This window comes from Zeus faber (assembly GCF_960531495.2).
Source record: "Zeus faber genome assembly, chromosome: 14".
Taxonomy (NCBI): Eukaryota; Metazoa; Chordata; class Actinopteri; order Zeiformes; family Zeidae; genus Zeus; species Zeus faber.
The window spans coordinates 31,700,463-31,717,655 of NC_137200.1; the positions used below are offsets into that span (position 1 = coordinate 31,700,463).

Sequence of the window (17,193 nt, forward strand, 5' to 3'; positions counted from 1 at the left end):
ACAGAACAAGCACCCTCATTTCTATGGTCGGTCCATGAATGGGATGGATGGAGTCAGTGGATCAGCTTAAAAACATTGTTTCACTTTGTGAAAAAAATTACATTAAAATGAACACATACATTTCTCAGTTCTTTGATAAAAAAACAAAGTTTTTTTTTTTTCAGTTTAAGACTGAATTCAACAGACCACAACGACTCACTGGAAGTGTCATTCATTTCTATGGAGAGTAGGACACCTCATGCAGAGATTTCTCCATCCATCATTTCTTTACTCTTCCGGTACATTTTTGATCGGACACGACACCAGTGCACAAGTGCAAATTTCCACAATAACATTATCATTTACCACATGTAATTGGTAATTGAGCCAAAATTAAATTGAAAATGCAATAATCCAATTAGCATTTTCATTTTCAGTCATATGGGCGTTCTATGACCATATTAAAATGAAAATGGAAAAGCTGTTTGACATTTAATTTATTAAGTCGTACCCGGCTGTACAGTTGACATCAGTCACGTCCTATTACGTCCTGACTGAAGACCCAGCTTGATGAAAGGACTTACAGATTGCATTTTCAACTTTGAACTTTGTCCCCAAAAGAGCATAGTGACTTGTAAATGGAAATGCAATGGACTGGGTGCGCTGTTTCTCTTATTGCATTCGAATACTGTCCACTGTACAGCAGTGGAAGTCTTTGAAAATGAAATGTCAAATGTTTGTAAATAATTATATTATTATAATTTTATAATATAATATTTTTTATAATTAATAATTTTCATATAATTTGAAAATTGCCTTTTAATTTGAATTGTGACATAATATTGCTTGCATAAATGGAAAATTAGGTTACATTGCTTATATTGCATTTTAATTTTCAAATGTGAATTAACATTTGAATTTTGTCCACTGTGGAGTACGACTTTAAAAATTAAATCAAACACCTCAAAGATCCCTTGGGCTTCCCTGTTCTGGTGCCTTAAGGTGCTTTATTTGAGGCCATTTCTGACATAAAGCACATTCTTTTCCATTACATATAATACCAAGTGTGTACATGAAGATTATTTGTTGCTAACCTCTGACCCCCTGTGCACTACACCCTCATCCATCAGCTGGTGTGTGATTAACGCCCAGAGTTACCCCTAAGTAGAGGGGTCGCCCTTTCACCCTGAAGCTACCCTGTGTGTGTTTGTGTGTGTGTGTGTGTGTGTGTGCGCGCGTGCATGCGTGCGTTTGTGTTTAAATTCAGGTGATTCAGACGGACCTGGTTACCAAGGAAGCTGTTCCTAACAAATGTCACGTAGCCAAAAACTGGGGGCCACACGCAGCTGCCCAACGGAACCCCCCGTTTTCACTCACACGGAAATGGAAACGGTTTCATCTTGTTGCAATTCTAAGCCGTCTGATCGTGGTCCTGAAGACCCTCCCTCTCCTTTCTCACAGAGGTTCTCACAGAGGCCTTCACTTTAAAAAAAAAGCCCTGGCAGATGGCCACGTCTCCTTTCTTTTCCACTCCCTGCAACATTCTGTTCATTCTGTTGCCTTGGGAATAGTTGGGGAGTGTATTCGGGAACCTGTTCGTCCAATGAAAAGGCAGCAGCAAGTGGAGGGGGGATACTCCATTAACACTGTCATCAGGATGCACTGTGTGTGTGTGTGTGTGTGTGTGTGTGTGTGTGTGTGTGTGTGTGTGTGTATGTGTGTGTCTGTGTGTATGTGTGTATGTGTGTGTGTATGTGTGTGTGTGTGTGTGTGTGTGTGTGTGTGTATGTGTGTGTGTATGTGTGTGTGTGTGTGTGTGTGTGTATGTGTGTATGTGTGTGTGTGTGTGTGTGTGTGTGTGTGTGTCTGTGTGTGTGTGTATGTGTGTGTGTGTGTGTGTGTGTGTGTGTGTGTGTGTGTGTGTGTGTGTGTGTCTGTTTTGGATCTCATTAAAGGACACATGCTCTTTAGACCAGAAAAGAGGAAGGAAGAAAGGAAGCAAACGCAAAAGGCAAAGGGAGGAGGAAAGAGGAAGATCAAGGAAAGATAAAGCGAGGCTGAGGCAAAGAAGAGGGAGAGAGAGAGAGAGAGAGTGAGTTATCTGGAGACCTGATCTCCATCCAACGTCTGTCCGGTGGCCCGTGCTGCTTGTGCTCCTGTAATGAGCTTGATCTCAGATCACACGTCACTGGTGCACTGGTGCTCCAGTTTGAGAGAGCAGCCGCCAGAGGAGACGTCTGCACATCCCTCTTTTTAAAACGCAGGGATGAAAAACTTGGAAGGAATTATGAAGAAAGCTTCCTTTGGCCCTGGATCCCCAGATCCCCGGAGCACTGTGTACTCCAACTTGTCCTCCAAATCTCTCTTTTGTATGTCTGCAAACCTTGAACATGGCAATATGGCAATCCAGCGGTGGAAGAAGTACTCCTTTTACCTTTTACCTCGGTAAAAGTCCAAATACGGTAACATGAAATGATTCAAAGTGAGGCAACTCACATGAGTAGACGTGAAATATTTTTTTTTCTGATCATCACATCATTTTTTATTCATGTTATTATAAGAAATGCTTCACTTGAATATTATTGATGTACCCTGACCACTGGCTTTTGGACATAAAGTATAGCATAACCTTGCATTTCACAGGAAAGGAGGAGCAAGATACAATGTTTTTAAACATATAATATTATAAATTTGTATGTATATATATATATATATATATATATATATATATATATATATATATATATATATTAGTATATACAATAGTAGTATATATTATTTTCATATTATTGTTATTTCTGTCGCTTCTGCCTTTTCCAATTAAATTAACAAATAAGAGTCAATCTCTTTTACTTTAATTCTAAGTTTTCAGGATTATTATATGTGAGAAAGACACATCATATTGATAGAATTTTCCAAAACCCCAACAGAGAAAGAATAGAATAAAAAAAAACTGTGAGCTATCGTCAGGAAAAAAACGGCCTGAAACTCAATTTGATATGATCCTTTGAAGAAATCGCAATATTAAGTTTCAATGATCACAAAATCACGTGTAGAAGCTCTGAGATACTAAAGATACTGAAGATATTCCAAGTATGTCTCAAGTATGTAGGCCTTTCTCAATGTGCGTTCTTGTCTGTACTTGTGTTCTTGTCTGTACTTGCGTTCTTGTCTGTACTTGTGTTCTTGTCTGTACTTCTGTTCTTGTCTGTACTTCTGTTCTTGTCTGTACTTGTGTACTTGTGTACTTGTGGAACGTCATCAGTCCCAGCCCAAGTACTGTTCCAATTCAAAGTAGGCATCAAGCCAAGTCCAGTCCAAATGCCTGGATGTGGACTTGTTCTTCAACGGCTTCAGCACAGGGGCCTCGGCCGCCTCCTCCCCTCCCCCCAGCCTCACACCCTCCCCGCCCCCACAGCCGCTTCCCTCTCACGCCTCCCCTCACCCCCCAGCTCCCACCATGGACTTCAATACAGCCTCATCAGTTGCCTTAACTTCACACATCATGAACATTTACATTTACATTTAGTCATTTAGCAGACGCTTTTATCCAAAGCGACTTACAAGGGAGAATAACATTCAACTAACATTGCGACAGAGACATTAGTGTAACAATAAATACTGCTAGGTAGTGCTAAGTAATTGTAGGTTAGGAGAGGAGGTACTCACTGAAGAGCTGGGTCTTCAAGTGCTTCTTAAAGACAGAGAGGGAGCTCCCTGCTCTGGTCATTTTTGGCAGCTCGTTCCACCAACGTTGAACTACAAATGAGAATAGCCTGGATTGCCGTGGCTGTACGGCCGGCAGAGCCAGGCCACGCTCATTTGACAAGCGCAGCAGCCGGGGGGCAACATGTGCTCTTACAAGAGCATTTAAGTAGGTGGGAGCATTCCCAGCAATCACTCTGTAGGCCAGCATCAGAGACTTGAACTTGATGTGAGCGGCTACAGGTAACCAGTGGAGCTCGATGAGCAGTGGAGTGACATGTGCCCTCTTTGGCAGGTTGAACACCAGTCGCGCCGCCACATTCTGTATCATCTGTAGTGGCTTCACCACACAGGCCGGCAAGCCTGTTAAGAGGGCGTTGCAGTAGTCGAGGCGGGACATCACCAAGGTTTGTATCAGCAGTTGAGTGGCATATTGGGTCAGGTACGGCCTGACTTTTCGGCTGTTGAGTAGTGCGAAGCGGCAGGACCGGGAGACGGCGGCAACATGGTCCGAGAATGTCAGTTGGTCATCAATAATGACACCTAGATTCCTTGCAGCCTTGGTAGGAACAAGAGATAGAGAGTCGATTTTAATATCAATGTTGTGATAAATACCTTGTTTGGCCGGGAAGACCAGCAGTTCCGTTTTTGCCAGATTTAGTTGAAGATGATAATCCTTCATCTATGTGGATATGTCAGTGAGACAATCCGAGATCCGCGTCGAGACAGTAGGGTCGTCGGGCGGGAAGGACAGATAGAGTTGAGTATCATCCGCATAGCAGTGATATGAAAAGCCATGTGAGCGGATGATCGGGCCCAGTGAGGTGGTGTATATGGCAAAGAGGAGGGGTCCTAGCACCGAGCCTTGGGGCACCCCTGTGGTGAGGTTGTGAGGCACAGACAGCTGGCCTCGCCATGTCACACTGAACGAGCGCCCAGCCCAGTAAGGTAAGATTCAAACCAGGAAAGTGCACTGCCCGTTATGCCCATACTTGAGTGTATGGACAGGAGTATGCTGTGATTGACAGTGTCAAAAGCAGCTGATAAGTCAAGCAGAATGAGAACCGAGGATTTGGCAGCAGCTCTAGCAGTTTTTAAGGCCTCTGTCACAGACAACAGGGCTGTTTCGGTGGAGTGACCACTTTTGAAGCCAGATTTAAATGTATCGAGAAGGTTGTTTCTTGACAGGTATTCTGTAACCTGTCTAGAGACCGCCCTCTCTAAGGTTTTGGAAAGGAATGAGAGGAGAGAGACCGGCCGATAGTTTTCTACTTGATTGGGATCGAGTGAGGGTTTTTTGAGCAGTGGTGCGACCCGAGTCACTTTGAAGGCGGAGGGGAAAGTGCCGGAAGTTAGGGAAGAATTATGTGCTTGTGCACAGCCCCTACACAACCTGCTGCTCACACAACACAGTGTGTTCAGCCAGAGGCTCCTTCCTGGAGGACGTTACAGGAGCTCATTCCTGCACCGCAGCAGCAGCTACAATGACTCCGCCCTGTTCCAGGAGAGGAAACTCCATCTCTGATGCCGATGCACAAGACACACTTTTACTTCATATTTAACTTCCACTTTTAAGCTTTAGTTTATATTTTATTCAATTTATTTATTCAATCAATGTTTTTGTTATTTAGTTCCATTATATGTATTAATACACACATTGTTCAAAACAACATGTGTTTTTGTAAATGATGTGTGTTTTGTCATGTATGTCATTGTTGCTACAATACTAGAATTTCCCCTTTGAGATTAATAAAGTATCTTTATCTTATTTATCTTATTTTTGATACCAGAGCTCCGTCGGCAGTCTGCAGATCTTTCTGCTGCATCTGGGCCATCCCATCTCACACACACACACGCACGCACGCACGCACGCACGCACACACACACACACACACACCACAGGCTGCAGAGGTGAAAGCTGAAGGTAATGGTTTCCATTTTCTTTTTAATGCCAGTGGGTCAGGGAGCGACGGCAGCCGGGGCTTCATTACAGAAGCACAGCAGGACTCCTTGTCCCACAGGAATTAATTTCCCCCCCAACCCCATATACAAATGCCAAAACAAACACACACACACACACACACACACGCACGCACGCACGCACGCACGCACGCACGCACGCACGCACGCACGCACGCACGCACGCACGCACGCACGCACACACACACACACACAACCACCAACACACACTGGTCCAGTGGAAGTGCACCCAAGGGACAACCCTGCTCAAGGGTCGAGCCTGTCGGTGTGTATTTGTATGTGTTCCCGCCTGGTTTTTGGACCTTGTGCCATTACCTGTTTACGGTTGCCCTGAGACCTCAAAGCACTGCAAATAAAGAAAACATCTTCCTCAATATGTCAACACATGCGCAGCATTTAAAAAACGCACTGCATAGCAAACGCTTTGCAAATATAAAAAACACAAATCGCAAAACCCCATTACGGAAGTGAGCTACCGCTGATCTTTATCTGCAATACTTCTTCTTCTCTGGGCTGCTCCCGTTAGTGGTGGCCACAGTGGATCATCTGCCTCCAACACCTTGTGTTCTGCGCATCCTCCTCCCTTACACCACCCGCCTGCATGTCCTCCCTCAGCACCTCCATCAAGCTTCTCTTTGGCTTCCTCTTTTCCTCTTGCATGGCAGCTCCACCCTCAGCCTCCTTCTCATTACATTACATTACATTACATTTCATTTAGCAGACGCTTTTATCCAAAGCGACTTACAATTGTTCAATCACTGACGGACGCAGCCATCAGGAGCAATTAGGGGTTAAGTGTCTTGCTCAAGGACACTACAGCATGCTAGCAGGAGGAGCCTGGGATCCAACCAGCAACCTTTAGATTACTAGACCACCAGCTCTACCGCCTGAGCTACCATCCCCCCTCCCTTCTCCCAATGTAACTCTCATCTCTCCTCCACACGTGTCCAAACCATCTCAATCTGGCCTCTCACTTTTCCACCAAACTGTCCAACCTGAGCTGTCCCTCTAACGTCCTCATTCTTAATCCTGTCCATCCTTGTCCCTCCCAATGAAAACCTCCACATCCTCAAATCTGCCACCTCCAGTTCAGCCACCTGCCTTTTTGACAGTGCCACCGCCTCTAAACCCTACAACATGGTTGCTCTCACTACCGTCCTGTACACCTTCCCCTTCACTCTTGCTGGAACCCTTCTGTCACAGATCAATCCGGACACTCTTCTCCACCCACTCCACCCTGCCTGTACTCTCTTCTCCATCCACTCCACCCTGCCTGTACTCTCTTCTTCCCCTCTCTCCCGCACTCCCTGCTGCTTTGGATGGTCTACCCCAAGTACTTGAACTCATCCGACTTCTTCACCTCCACTCCTCCTTTATCTGCAACACAATACAATAAAAATATGTAATATGTAATGTGCAATTAATAAGTAGAAAAAACAACTTTTATATCAATCTCCATTTTTATTTGAGCCATTTAAGTGCGATATTCCAGAGAAAACAGCTTCCACCGACTCCTTGATAGTGTGGTGTCATTTGCGTATGATTCAAATCATATGCAAATTTGGGTGAACCCATCATGGCTGTATTATCACAATGTATTCTGACTTAAATATCGGAATTTTAACTTTATTCTCAAAACTTCAGACTTTAATGTCCCAATTCTGAGTTTATTGTCGAAACATAGGTGTATACAGTGTCTTTCATTGCTTCTAAGATAGAGACGAGTGGTAGATAGAGATAATGAGAGATACATTTCTGTGCCAATAGTTGATCAAGATAATACAGTTGAAAATGTTTTAATTAAATAAAAAAAATTTTGTTAAAAGAAAATCATGTAATAATGGAAATACTAGTAAAAGATGTAATAAAAACAGAATTGTACTAACAAAATATTAGTAAAAAAATCGAAGTGGCAGTTATATTGTTATAATGGAGTTAATATGGAGCAGGGGTCTCAAACTCGTGGGGATGATATTTTGTGGCCCCCTACTTGACATCAACGTTTAGTGTTAGTGCGGCCCACGCCTTGTTCTCACACGCACCTTTTTGACGAGTCGTTGCCCTGGGCGTTTTATTTATTTTTTTATCACTTATGGGCCACTGTAGCTCAGGCTCATGACAGCTTCCGGGGTGTTTGTTGACAAGTTATCCGACGCGTTGGTCACTTGGTTGAAAGGTGATTGCGGAGTGACACTGAGTCCTGTCACCCAGTGCAAGGCACAGAGGACTTAGGAAGTGGGCGGACTCAAAGGAGTAATCAGTGACCTAATAAAGACAGCAGAGTGTTGCAATAGGAAAGGGAAAAGAAGTTGTACTTTTTTTTGGAATACTTGAAACCCTTTCTTTGCGGAATACTTGATGCGGCCCAGCCTCACCCAGACTCTACCTCCAGCAGCCCCCAGGTAAGTTGAGTTTGAGACCCCTGATATAGAGCAAAACCTCGCCGTAACTCAGGTTATTGCACTAAAGTGTGGAACCTGTTCTCCTTGTCTACTGTTGTACTATTCCTAAAACTGAGCGACACTCCCGCCGCTTTGTTTTAGAAGCATGTATTATCCATCGCGGTACAGTCGCATGTTGTTACTGTGGGCCGTGAGTGCCGCCAGCAAGCAGCATCATTGCAAATCGCAGGTACAGGCGTCAAGGCGTCCTTAGTGTAATTTCCCAGAGGTGCACTGCGGCTTAAATATCAGCACGGCTTGGGTGGCGCACGGCTCAGCTCATCACATTAGGACAACGTCCCTGCTGTTTATGCCCAAACCACGCACGCGCACATTGCCTGGTCCCAGGGGGCCACCTGGAAAAAGAGGCTCCGCTCAATTTCCCAACAACTCTTGAAATTTTCATCTTGCACACAAATCAAACCCCCCAGTAAGTGGAGTGATTGTGTGTGTGCGTGTGTGCGTGTGTGTGTGTGTGTGTGTGTGTGTGTGGGTGTGTGTGTGAGCGTGTGCGTTTTTGTTTGTTTGTGTTTGAATTCAGGTAATTCGGACGGACCCAAGGTTATCCTTGGCTTTAAACAAGTCGCTTATTCACATCAGCTTGCCAGAGTTGTCATTATGTCGCTATCAGGAGGTTTGTAGGCAGCACTTCAGCCGTCCAGCTCAGAATGCACAATGTGCAGGCTGAATTAAAGGGGAACGCGAGGCAAGAGGCAGAAACACTGAGGAAAAACAAGAAACCTCAAGAAAAAAAACAAAAACAGTAGTTTTGATAAATAGCTTTGGGCCGGCGTCTGTAATAAGGAAATATTTCTCATAATATTCCGGCGCATGTTTCATTTCACAGTGTTTCATCAATGACAAACAACACGAGCAATACAAACAATTAAATATTTTGTTGGCAAATCAAGATTTATGACGTCTCTCTGCCTCTTGGTGCATTTGTTATCCGGTTAGTGTGACGTCAAACAGGTGTGCAGTTATGTAAGGCATATGGTGTGTGATGGGAGGAACAACTTGGCGGCCTCACACACTCATGGAAAGTTTCTCTATTTCAGGGCGTTTGGGGGGAGACGCCTCAAACAAACGACAACAATCAATCAAACAGGAAGTCCAATAATTCTTCTGAGCGAGAGTGCTGCAGTGCATCAGACCCAGAACCATCCAGAACCACCCAGAACCACCCAGAACAATCCAGAACCACCCAGAACCACCCAGAACCATCCAGAACCACCCAGAACAATCCAGAACCACCCAGAACCACCCAGAACCATCCAGAACCACCCAGAACCCCCAAATGAAGGACATTTTGCAGGATCCGGTGGAGTAACTGAAAACGACCACCAAACAGACGCTCTCATCATTTATATTAAAATGAAACTGATGTCCTTTCTTGATGTTATTTTTTTATCATGACAACCCCAGCCGGTCACCATCAAAATTCAAATGTGGACCTTCATCAGAAAACGATCCAATCAAGAATATATTTACTGAAAGTAAATATATGCCAACTGCATTCTATGATACGATATAAGCCTATAATAATAGGAAGAAGTAGGATACAATGTTTAGCCACGGGGAACAGAACGGGCTGATCATGCCGTGGTTAAACAGGAATTAGTCTTGCGGTTGTCATTCATTCATTCATTCATTTCCAGCTAAATTGAATTCCTGCACCACCCCCCTTTGGCTGACGGCATAAGGACAGTGGGTCCAGGTTGCTAACAGAGTTAGGACCTGGACAGAAGACAAGCTGCGGATATGAATGAGTCATATGGCAATATTGAACGGTTGTGGAAAATGTACGATTCTTCAGTGTCTTCTAATAACCAGAGGGAGGCTCCCGTCTATTATATTACACTTATTAGATGTAAACTTTGTAGTTACTAATAGGTAATAGGGCGGAGGGATATTGTAAAAATCAATTATCGGGATATTTTTACCTCAATATTGATAATTGGATGATATTTTTGTGATGGCTTTTGATGCTTTTCATAACATATTTAGACATAAGATATATTTGAGAAGCAATCATTAGTAATGTGAATATTATGATCAAGAAGGTAGAGGGGTTGATCTCTGAAGTTCAGAAAACTGCATTACTTTACTGTAATGGAGCAAAACAAGATATGATTTCTCTCCGGATCATTGCATTTCTGAGATAACAGCTTGCATTTGCTGTGACAGACTGCGGTGGCATTGTGTGTGATGTAGATACACTGTGGATTGGGTTTAATTGTCCCAAAGGAATTAATGAATGAAATTAATGTAATCTGATCCAATTCACTTCCATGGCACGCAAGATGGCACGGTGGCGCAGTGCATTGCACCGTGCCTCACAGCAAGAAGGTCCTGGGTTTGATTCCCGCCTGGGGCGCTGTTGGCACCGTGCTTTGGTGGGTTATCTCCCAAACAGGAGCCTTTCTGTGTGGAGTTTGCATGTTCTCCCCGTGCTCACATGGGGTTTCCTCCACCTCACGTCAGTAAGGACCCCCACCAAAAACATGCACCCATCATGGTCTGACCAGCGATGGACACTTATCACCTGGTCCCCGGGCGCGTCCACGTACGCTGCCCACTGCTCCTGGCTGTGCCCCCGGAGGAAGGACAAGCCAGGATGGGTCAAAAGCAGAGGAGCCATATCACCGGCCACCATCAAAAGCATGTGTGTGTGTGTGTGTGTGTGTGTGTGTGTGTGTGTGTGTGCAAGCATGTGTTGTAGTGTGGTGTGTTGCGTGATGAATAAAGACTGTTTCTTCTTCTTCTTAAGACAATGTGAAACTCAGTTAAGGTTAATCGGTGCTAAAGAGGCTGATTGGTCAGACCAGGAAAAGCTGCGCCGCCACGGCCAAGCCAGCCCCGCCCCTGCAGACGTGGCTTAACCACGCCCCCCTTGCCTGCCACAATCTCAAATGTTGATGTAAATGTCATCACTTCCTTTTCTCCACATACATTTCTCTGCTCTTGTTCTTCTGCATTTCGCATAATGATATCCCATAATATCCCCTACCTTTTTCCACTTGATTGGGAGTCACAAAGTCATTCCCTTCCCAACAACTTTTTCCTCTTCCTCCCTAACCAAGCTCCCACAATGCACTCTCACCACTGGAGCCTGGAGACGGTGTCTGAGGACACAGGAGGGGGGTGATGGGGGTCCTCTGGATGTTGTGCAGAGAGCTTTTTAAAACCCCAGTAAATGCATTTTAATGGCAATTAGTTGTCAAGAGGTTATTTATCACATACATGACACTTATTCAAATTCTGCTGGGAGGGAATTATTCTTTAACTTGACATTATGACCGGAGAGATTTAAATATGTCAGACTTCAACTGATTTTCCCGGTTAAAATCCGATAATTACCGGATAAGGGAAACTCTGCCTCCACCTTTGATCCACTCAAAGTCCACTCACTTCTTTGTTGGTTATAGCAACCTGCCGTGGAACTGCAGCGACACAGGCTGAACTGAGACTTGAATCTGGATCCAAAAGAGCAAATATTCTACTTTCAAATAGAAAATAACTGAGGATGAAATGAATGTGTAAAAAAGGTTGAAGGCATTTGTCATACTTCATCTTGAATGTGACTTATTAACACTTGAAACACGTGAGAATCCATTCACAACTCAGAGCTGAACAGAGTTCTGACTCGTTACCACGACTGAATAATACCAAAAACTGAAAATTGAACGAATCTTTTTACTTCGTCACTCGTGAAGAACTGAATCTGGCAAAAGAGCCAAACCTTTTTATCAATCATTTCCATGTACTTATATGTATTTTAAAAAGCTTTTGACATTGGTGTCTGGAAGTGGTCTAGTTTGTAAATATCTACTGCTTATTCATTATCAATATGACGACTCCCGGCATCAGATGGAAATCACACACAATCCTGCCAAACAGGCTCTTCCTCCAGACCTCACTTTGGCAATGGCTACCGCACATTAAGGGTTAGGGTTAGGTTTAGGGTCACTTTATTTTCTTTCATTAGAGTGCTTTAACATTTGGAATGCGTCTGCCCCTTGTACAAAGCTCTTTTTGACCATATGTACTATACCTTATGTACTACTCTTGGATGTCAGACTGCAAAACGCTTCCCCAAGTCGGTGCTGCTTGACTGAACGATGACATTTGTACTTAAGTCCCTGATGTAAGAGAGCATCACTGTCCCTGTCCTCCTCAACTTTTCTTTCTGCAGAAATTTGAAATGTAACTTAGTAAAAGTTGAAAGTCTTTGAAACAGAATATTCTTAAGTACAGATATGAAGTTGTGGCTCTCAGCGTTGTTTCTTTCCACCACTGAGCAGGAGCCTCCAAATAAAACGGGGGATGTGGTATCCGGCTCATTGGATTTGTCTGGACTGTTGCACAACACGCGTATGTTGCGTATGAGCAGTTTGTGTTTTGGTCTCTCGCCCCCTGCAGTGTTCATCATGGGCTCTGGGCTGCTGGTGTATCCCTTGGGCCTCAACTCTGCGCTGGTCCGCTCCTTCTGCGGGAACTCGGACGTCTACCACGCCGGCGACTGCCAGATGGGCTGGGGCTACATGCTGGCCATCGTGGGAGTCATGCTCACCCTCTTCCTGCCCTTCTTCGCCAAATATGCCCCGAAGGAGCAGCTGCTGCCCACCCCGCTCCCCACTCTCTTATAGTGCATCGCCCCTCGTTTATGGGATGCCGCACTGTGGAGTCCGCCAACAAACAACAGTTTACCGTCTTCCTGCACCTTTTTCCTGTTTTAATTGAATGGATATACAGCAAACAGGATAGCGCTTTATGTTACCTAGTAATTTCTCTCTCCCCCCTTTGAATTCTTAACAAATTTACGTTTTCCTCAGCTTGATGTTTTGTTCAAAGTTTGTGATCTGGAAAACTGAAGAGGATGGATCAGATTATCCTCATTTCTCATGCTACCAATAAAAACAACCCATTCCTACCACAGTTGATAAACACTGCAAACAAACACTGGAAATACCTGAGAAATACTTTCTCCTTCATAAACTGTGTGTTGCTGGTGATCGCAGGGGTTTGTGTTTCCTGTATATCACATAAGTTCTGCAACGGCAGGACTGTTCAGCCGACGAGACGTTATGATTTCAGATTCATCAAGTGGTTTGAGACCCCCGCTGGCAGAGAAAGAGGGTCACTCCAAACCAAGATGATGAGCAAACTGAGATTAGGAACGGCTGCTGACTCAAGTGGTGGCGTCTAGTGACTGAGCTGCCCTTGGACTGTAAATAGGCTCTGGATGAGAGAGAGAGAGCGTTTCAAGAGTTGGGACTTTTAACACGTGAAGCGTTTTGGAAGCTGCTCAGACTGTTGTTTCTCGGTTTCATGACGAGGCCATGAACTAGGTTACAGCGAGGGAGCGTTGAAGGAACACTGTTTGCAATTCATTTAAAGGATGAAAGGAGCTTCCACACAGCATCTGAGCTGCAACAAGGACAGCGCTACGAGCCATCTATCAATCCAATGTTGTGAAGAGGCTTTGTCCTCAGCTCTACATGGAAATGCTGTCTTCTCTTGTCAACCTTTGGCCAGGTTCCTCAGCGTGATATGATTTTTGCTCGTTAACCCAAGAAAATCTACTTTTCCTTCTTCTCCAATTCAGGACAAAATTGTAACAAGCAAAAGGCAGGGACGTCTAGTGACATAGTCAAAACACACAATAAGTTGATGGATCAGTTTGTAAATTAGAATGATTTGATCCGAATTTTGAAGATGATCATCTGACGATACCGACTTGTGCCTTTGAACGTAACCAAGACTATAAACTGACACTTATCAGGTTTCCAGTGGCTTCTGAAAAACTGTGGATCTGTTTTGTGCAGTGATTTTAGTTTTTGTTCTGTTCTGTTATTTCTTCTCACTATCTCTGGTGAAGTGTTTCTCCTGTACTTGGCACAGTATAATAAGTATAAAAAAAAAGCTTATGGTACCCTTAGGCACGAATGGCAGAGCGACAGGAAGTGATGTGCTTAAGTTAAATTATGCCCGGGCACATTTCGCCAATTATCCAGAAGAGGTAACTCACTCTTAATCGCTAAATTAAAAGGTTGTGACACCCCTCTAATGGAATACTTCTTGGCATTTTATGTGAATTAAAACAAGAGGCAAAGCTGTGCGCAGCACCATTTGAACCTTGCCCCCAGTTTTCTATGTAAAGTTAACACATTAACCACATAATGTACCAAACGGCATAAAATAATCAGCTCTGGAGATGAGCTCAGATGTGTGTTTTCCTGAAGCCACTTCCTCTAGTAAGAGTTGGCAGCGTTCCTGTCACGTTCCAAGGACCAAGCGTGTCCCTGGCCTCTCCCTGTTCACTGCCAATGTCATCAATCTAGACCCTTTTACAGCGTTAACGTGTTGACATGTGTGTTAAGTCTCTGACCAATGAGTTGAATTTTAAGTATCTATTTCAACTATCAAAGATGACAACCTTTTGACATAAATAATTAACTGTACTTATGTTGCTGTATTGTTTGAAAAACAAGGAAAGATTTTTTGGTATTGTATTGGACCTCATACTGTGTTTGTGTGGAAATGAACTGCACAGGACTCGCCGTGATGAAGCGTTGTGTGTCGAGTCTCAGCACTGGTCAAACCATTGTTTTTCGTAGTTAGAAGTATCTGGTTTTTCATTGTGACGTTCGGCTGTAAATAAAACTAATAACTGTATATGTGAGCTCACATTTCATCCTGAACCGATCCCCTTTCCTCAAAGATATATTTTGAGATATAACCTCAAACTGTTTGCTTCTATCCCCTTAGAAACAATATTTGCTGTTCTGTGAGTTTTCTTTGTAATAAAATTTTTCAAAACATCCAGAAAGGGTTTTTGTTTTAATTCCTATGTAAATGTGATACATGTGAACTAATGTAAATCTGAATCAAAACCTGCTACTGTACTTCCAAACTTGGAACCATTAGACCACAAACTCATAACCACAGCACCCCACACAGGTAAGACATGGAAACCACATCCCCGACGCTCAAAACAGAAACCTTTTCCCATCAGGAGTCATCGTCCCAGCGTGACTCGCCTGCAGGATTCCCAGAAACGAACCGTCCACCTCACACTTGGTCGACAGCGAGCCTCTCAGCGGAGCAGATCTTCAGGGCTGCGACTGAGTCACTTTTGTCTGCAGCGCAGCCCCAAATGCATTTAGTCTATCCAAAAGCACGATTTGGATGTGTTGTTTCTCTTGAGAAAGAATGCATTTCCTAAGTGTATGACCTGAATCAGGCAATTAACTTATTATATGTATTTCCGTGAGAAACAGTGCATTTCTCCGTGTTTTTCACTGCTAGGTGCTGCGACATTCACGAGTGCAACCCATGTGTGCAGCAGTTCAAGTCAGATCTGGTGCGGGGGTCACCTGATGACCCTGGGGTCCCCTGCACACCATGCACGGGGAAAGCCCTTTACGCCGAGACGCGCAACGGGGTCTTCACTTAACGGGGTGGGACCCTGGGTTTCACTTAGTATTTCTATCTTTATGTGCAGTGAGGATAAAATATTGAAATACAATGGGTAAATCTATAATTTATATGCCACAAAACAGAAGTGGTGACACCAAATTGGGCACTGGGCTATTCGCTACACTTTCTTGTTCCTTAAATTAGATTGCAGCTGGAGAAACTAAAGCACCTGTATGGGACTGTTTTGTTAAAATAGCCTCAGGAAAAGCTTAATGTAGAGTGTGTGAAGAAATCATCAACAGCCAGAAAACAAAAATACCTCAAACTTGTGGACCTTCAGCACTGCCATCCAAAGTTCCATTCTGACACCTTGGGAAAAAAAGCTTGTTAATCAACCCGCTTTGCAGAAGTCCTAACGGAAAAGAGCGGGGGCCATGACAGGGCTAGGTGGGCGGACATCAGGAAACCGGCGTGGGAGGTTTCACGCCTCCCCAGCGTTGGGTTCAGTCGTGTTAGAGTATCAGGAGTGGATAGTGCCTTGGATTACCCTACGAGGGATTTCCCTGAGGAGAGGATACCAGGGTAAACAAGTTGTTACCTCACAAGTTCCGCAGTTGGAACAAACGCAGTATTTTAACCTTCATAGTAAATATTATGAAATACTTTTCCATGCCCCTCAAATATATTATTTTTGGTTTCCTTATGGTAAAGATTGACTAATTTCATTTATAATTTTTAGAATCACAGAATATATATAATGTAAAATACGGATCACATACTTCTAAATTCAAATCAACCTCTCCCCTATTCATCAGTTAATCTATTTTCTTCTGTTTCTTTTTGAAGTTACTTATTCTTGACTGCATGATTCAAAACGTCTTGCTGTTTTGTAATGTCATCACTTGATGGTACTGTTGCATTGTTCGTAAATATTGCTCGAATTTAGCAATAAAGGCTGAAAAATCCTCACTGGTGTCTTTCCAACTTTGCTGACAATGTCAATAGTTGAGATATATACCGATCAGCCACAACATTAAAACCACCACCAATAAACACTATTATTGTGTAGCTCCCCCTCATGTCGCCAAAACAGCTGTGAGGTGGAGGCATGGACTCCACCAGACTTTGAAGGTGTCCTGTGGTGTCTGGCACCAAGATGTTAGCAGCAGATCCTTTAAGTCCTGGAAGTTGGAGGTGGGGCCGCCATGGATCTGACTTGTTGTTCCAGAACATCCCGTAGATGCTCCATCGGACCCTAACCCCACCCATCCACATGATGTAGAAGAAAACATGATTCATCAGACCTCCACCTTCCTCCATTGCTCCATGGTCCAGTTGTGATGCTCACGTGTCCATTGTAGGTGCTTTCAGGGGTGGACAGGGGTCAGCATGGACACTGTGAGCTCCCATACGCAGCAAGCTGCCATGCACTGTGTGTTCTACACCTTTGTATCACAGCAACAATCACTGTTTCACCACTTTGTGCTACAGTATCCAATATTTTATTTTATCCTTGGAGTCAATACTAGTGATCGGCATCAACATCTTGGATTCAATTTATCCAGTTATACGTTTTTTAACTTCAGCTGACTGCTGTGCAATGGGGCATCTGTGCTCGCCAAAGGACATCGTTGCAATTGCCCCATTGCACGGCATTTGGCCAAAG

The 17,193-nt window shown here is 43.9% G+C and overlaps 1 protein-coding gene across 1 annotated transcript in view; it reads left to right on the forward strand.

Moving 5' to 3' along the window:
• The window catches only part of lhfpl7 (LHFPL tetraspan subfamily member 7), a gene marked incomplete at both ends in the record, with an annotated part of 97,305 nt that extends 84,551 nt beyond the window's left edge, over positions 1-12,754 (forward strand). The window contains one exon of the mRNA XM_080014312.1: positions 12,528-12,754. Coding sequence (XP_079870438.1) covers positions 12,528-12,754 — 227 coding nt within the window. The remainder of the gene's footprint in view (positions 1-12,527) is intronic.
• Between the last annotated feature and the right edge of the window lie 4,439 nt (positions 12,755-17,193).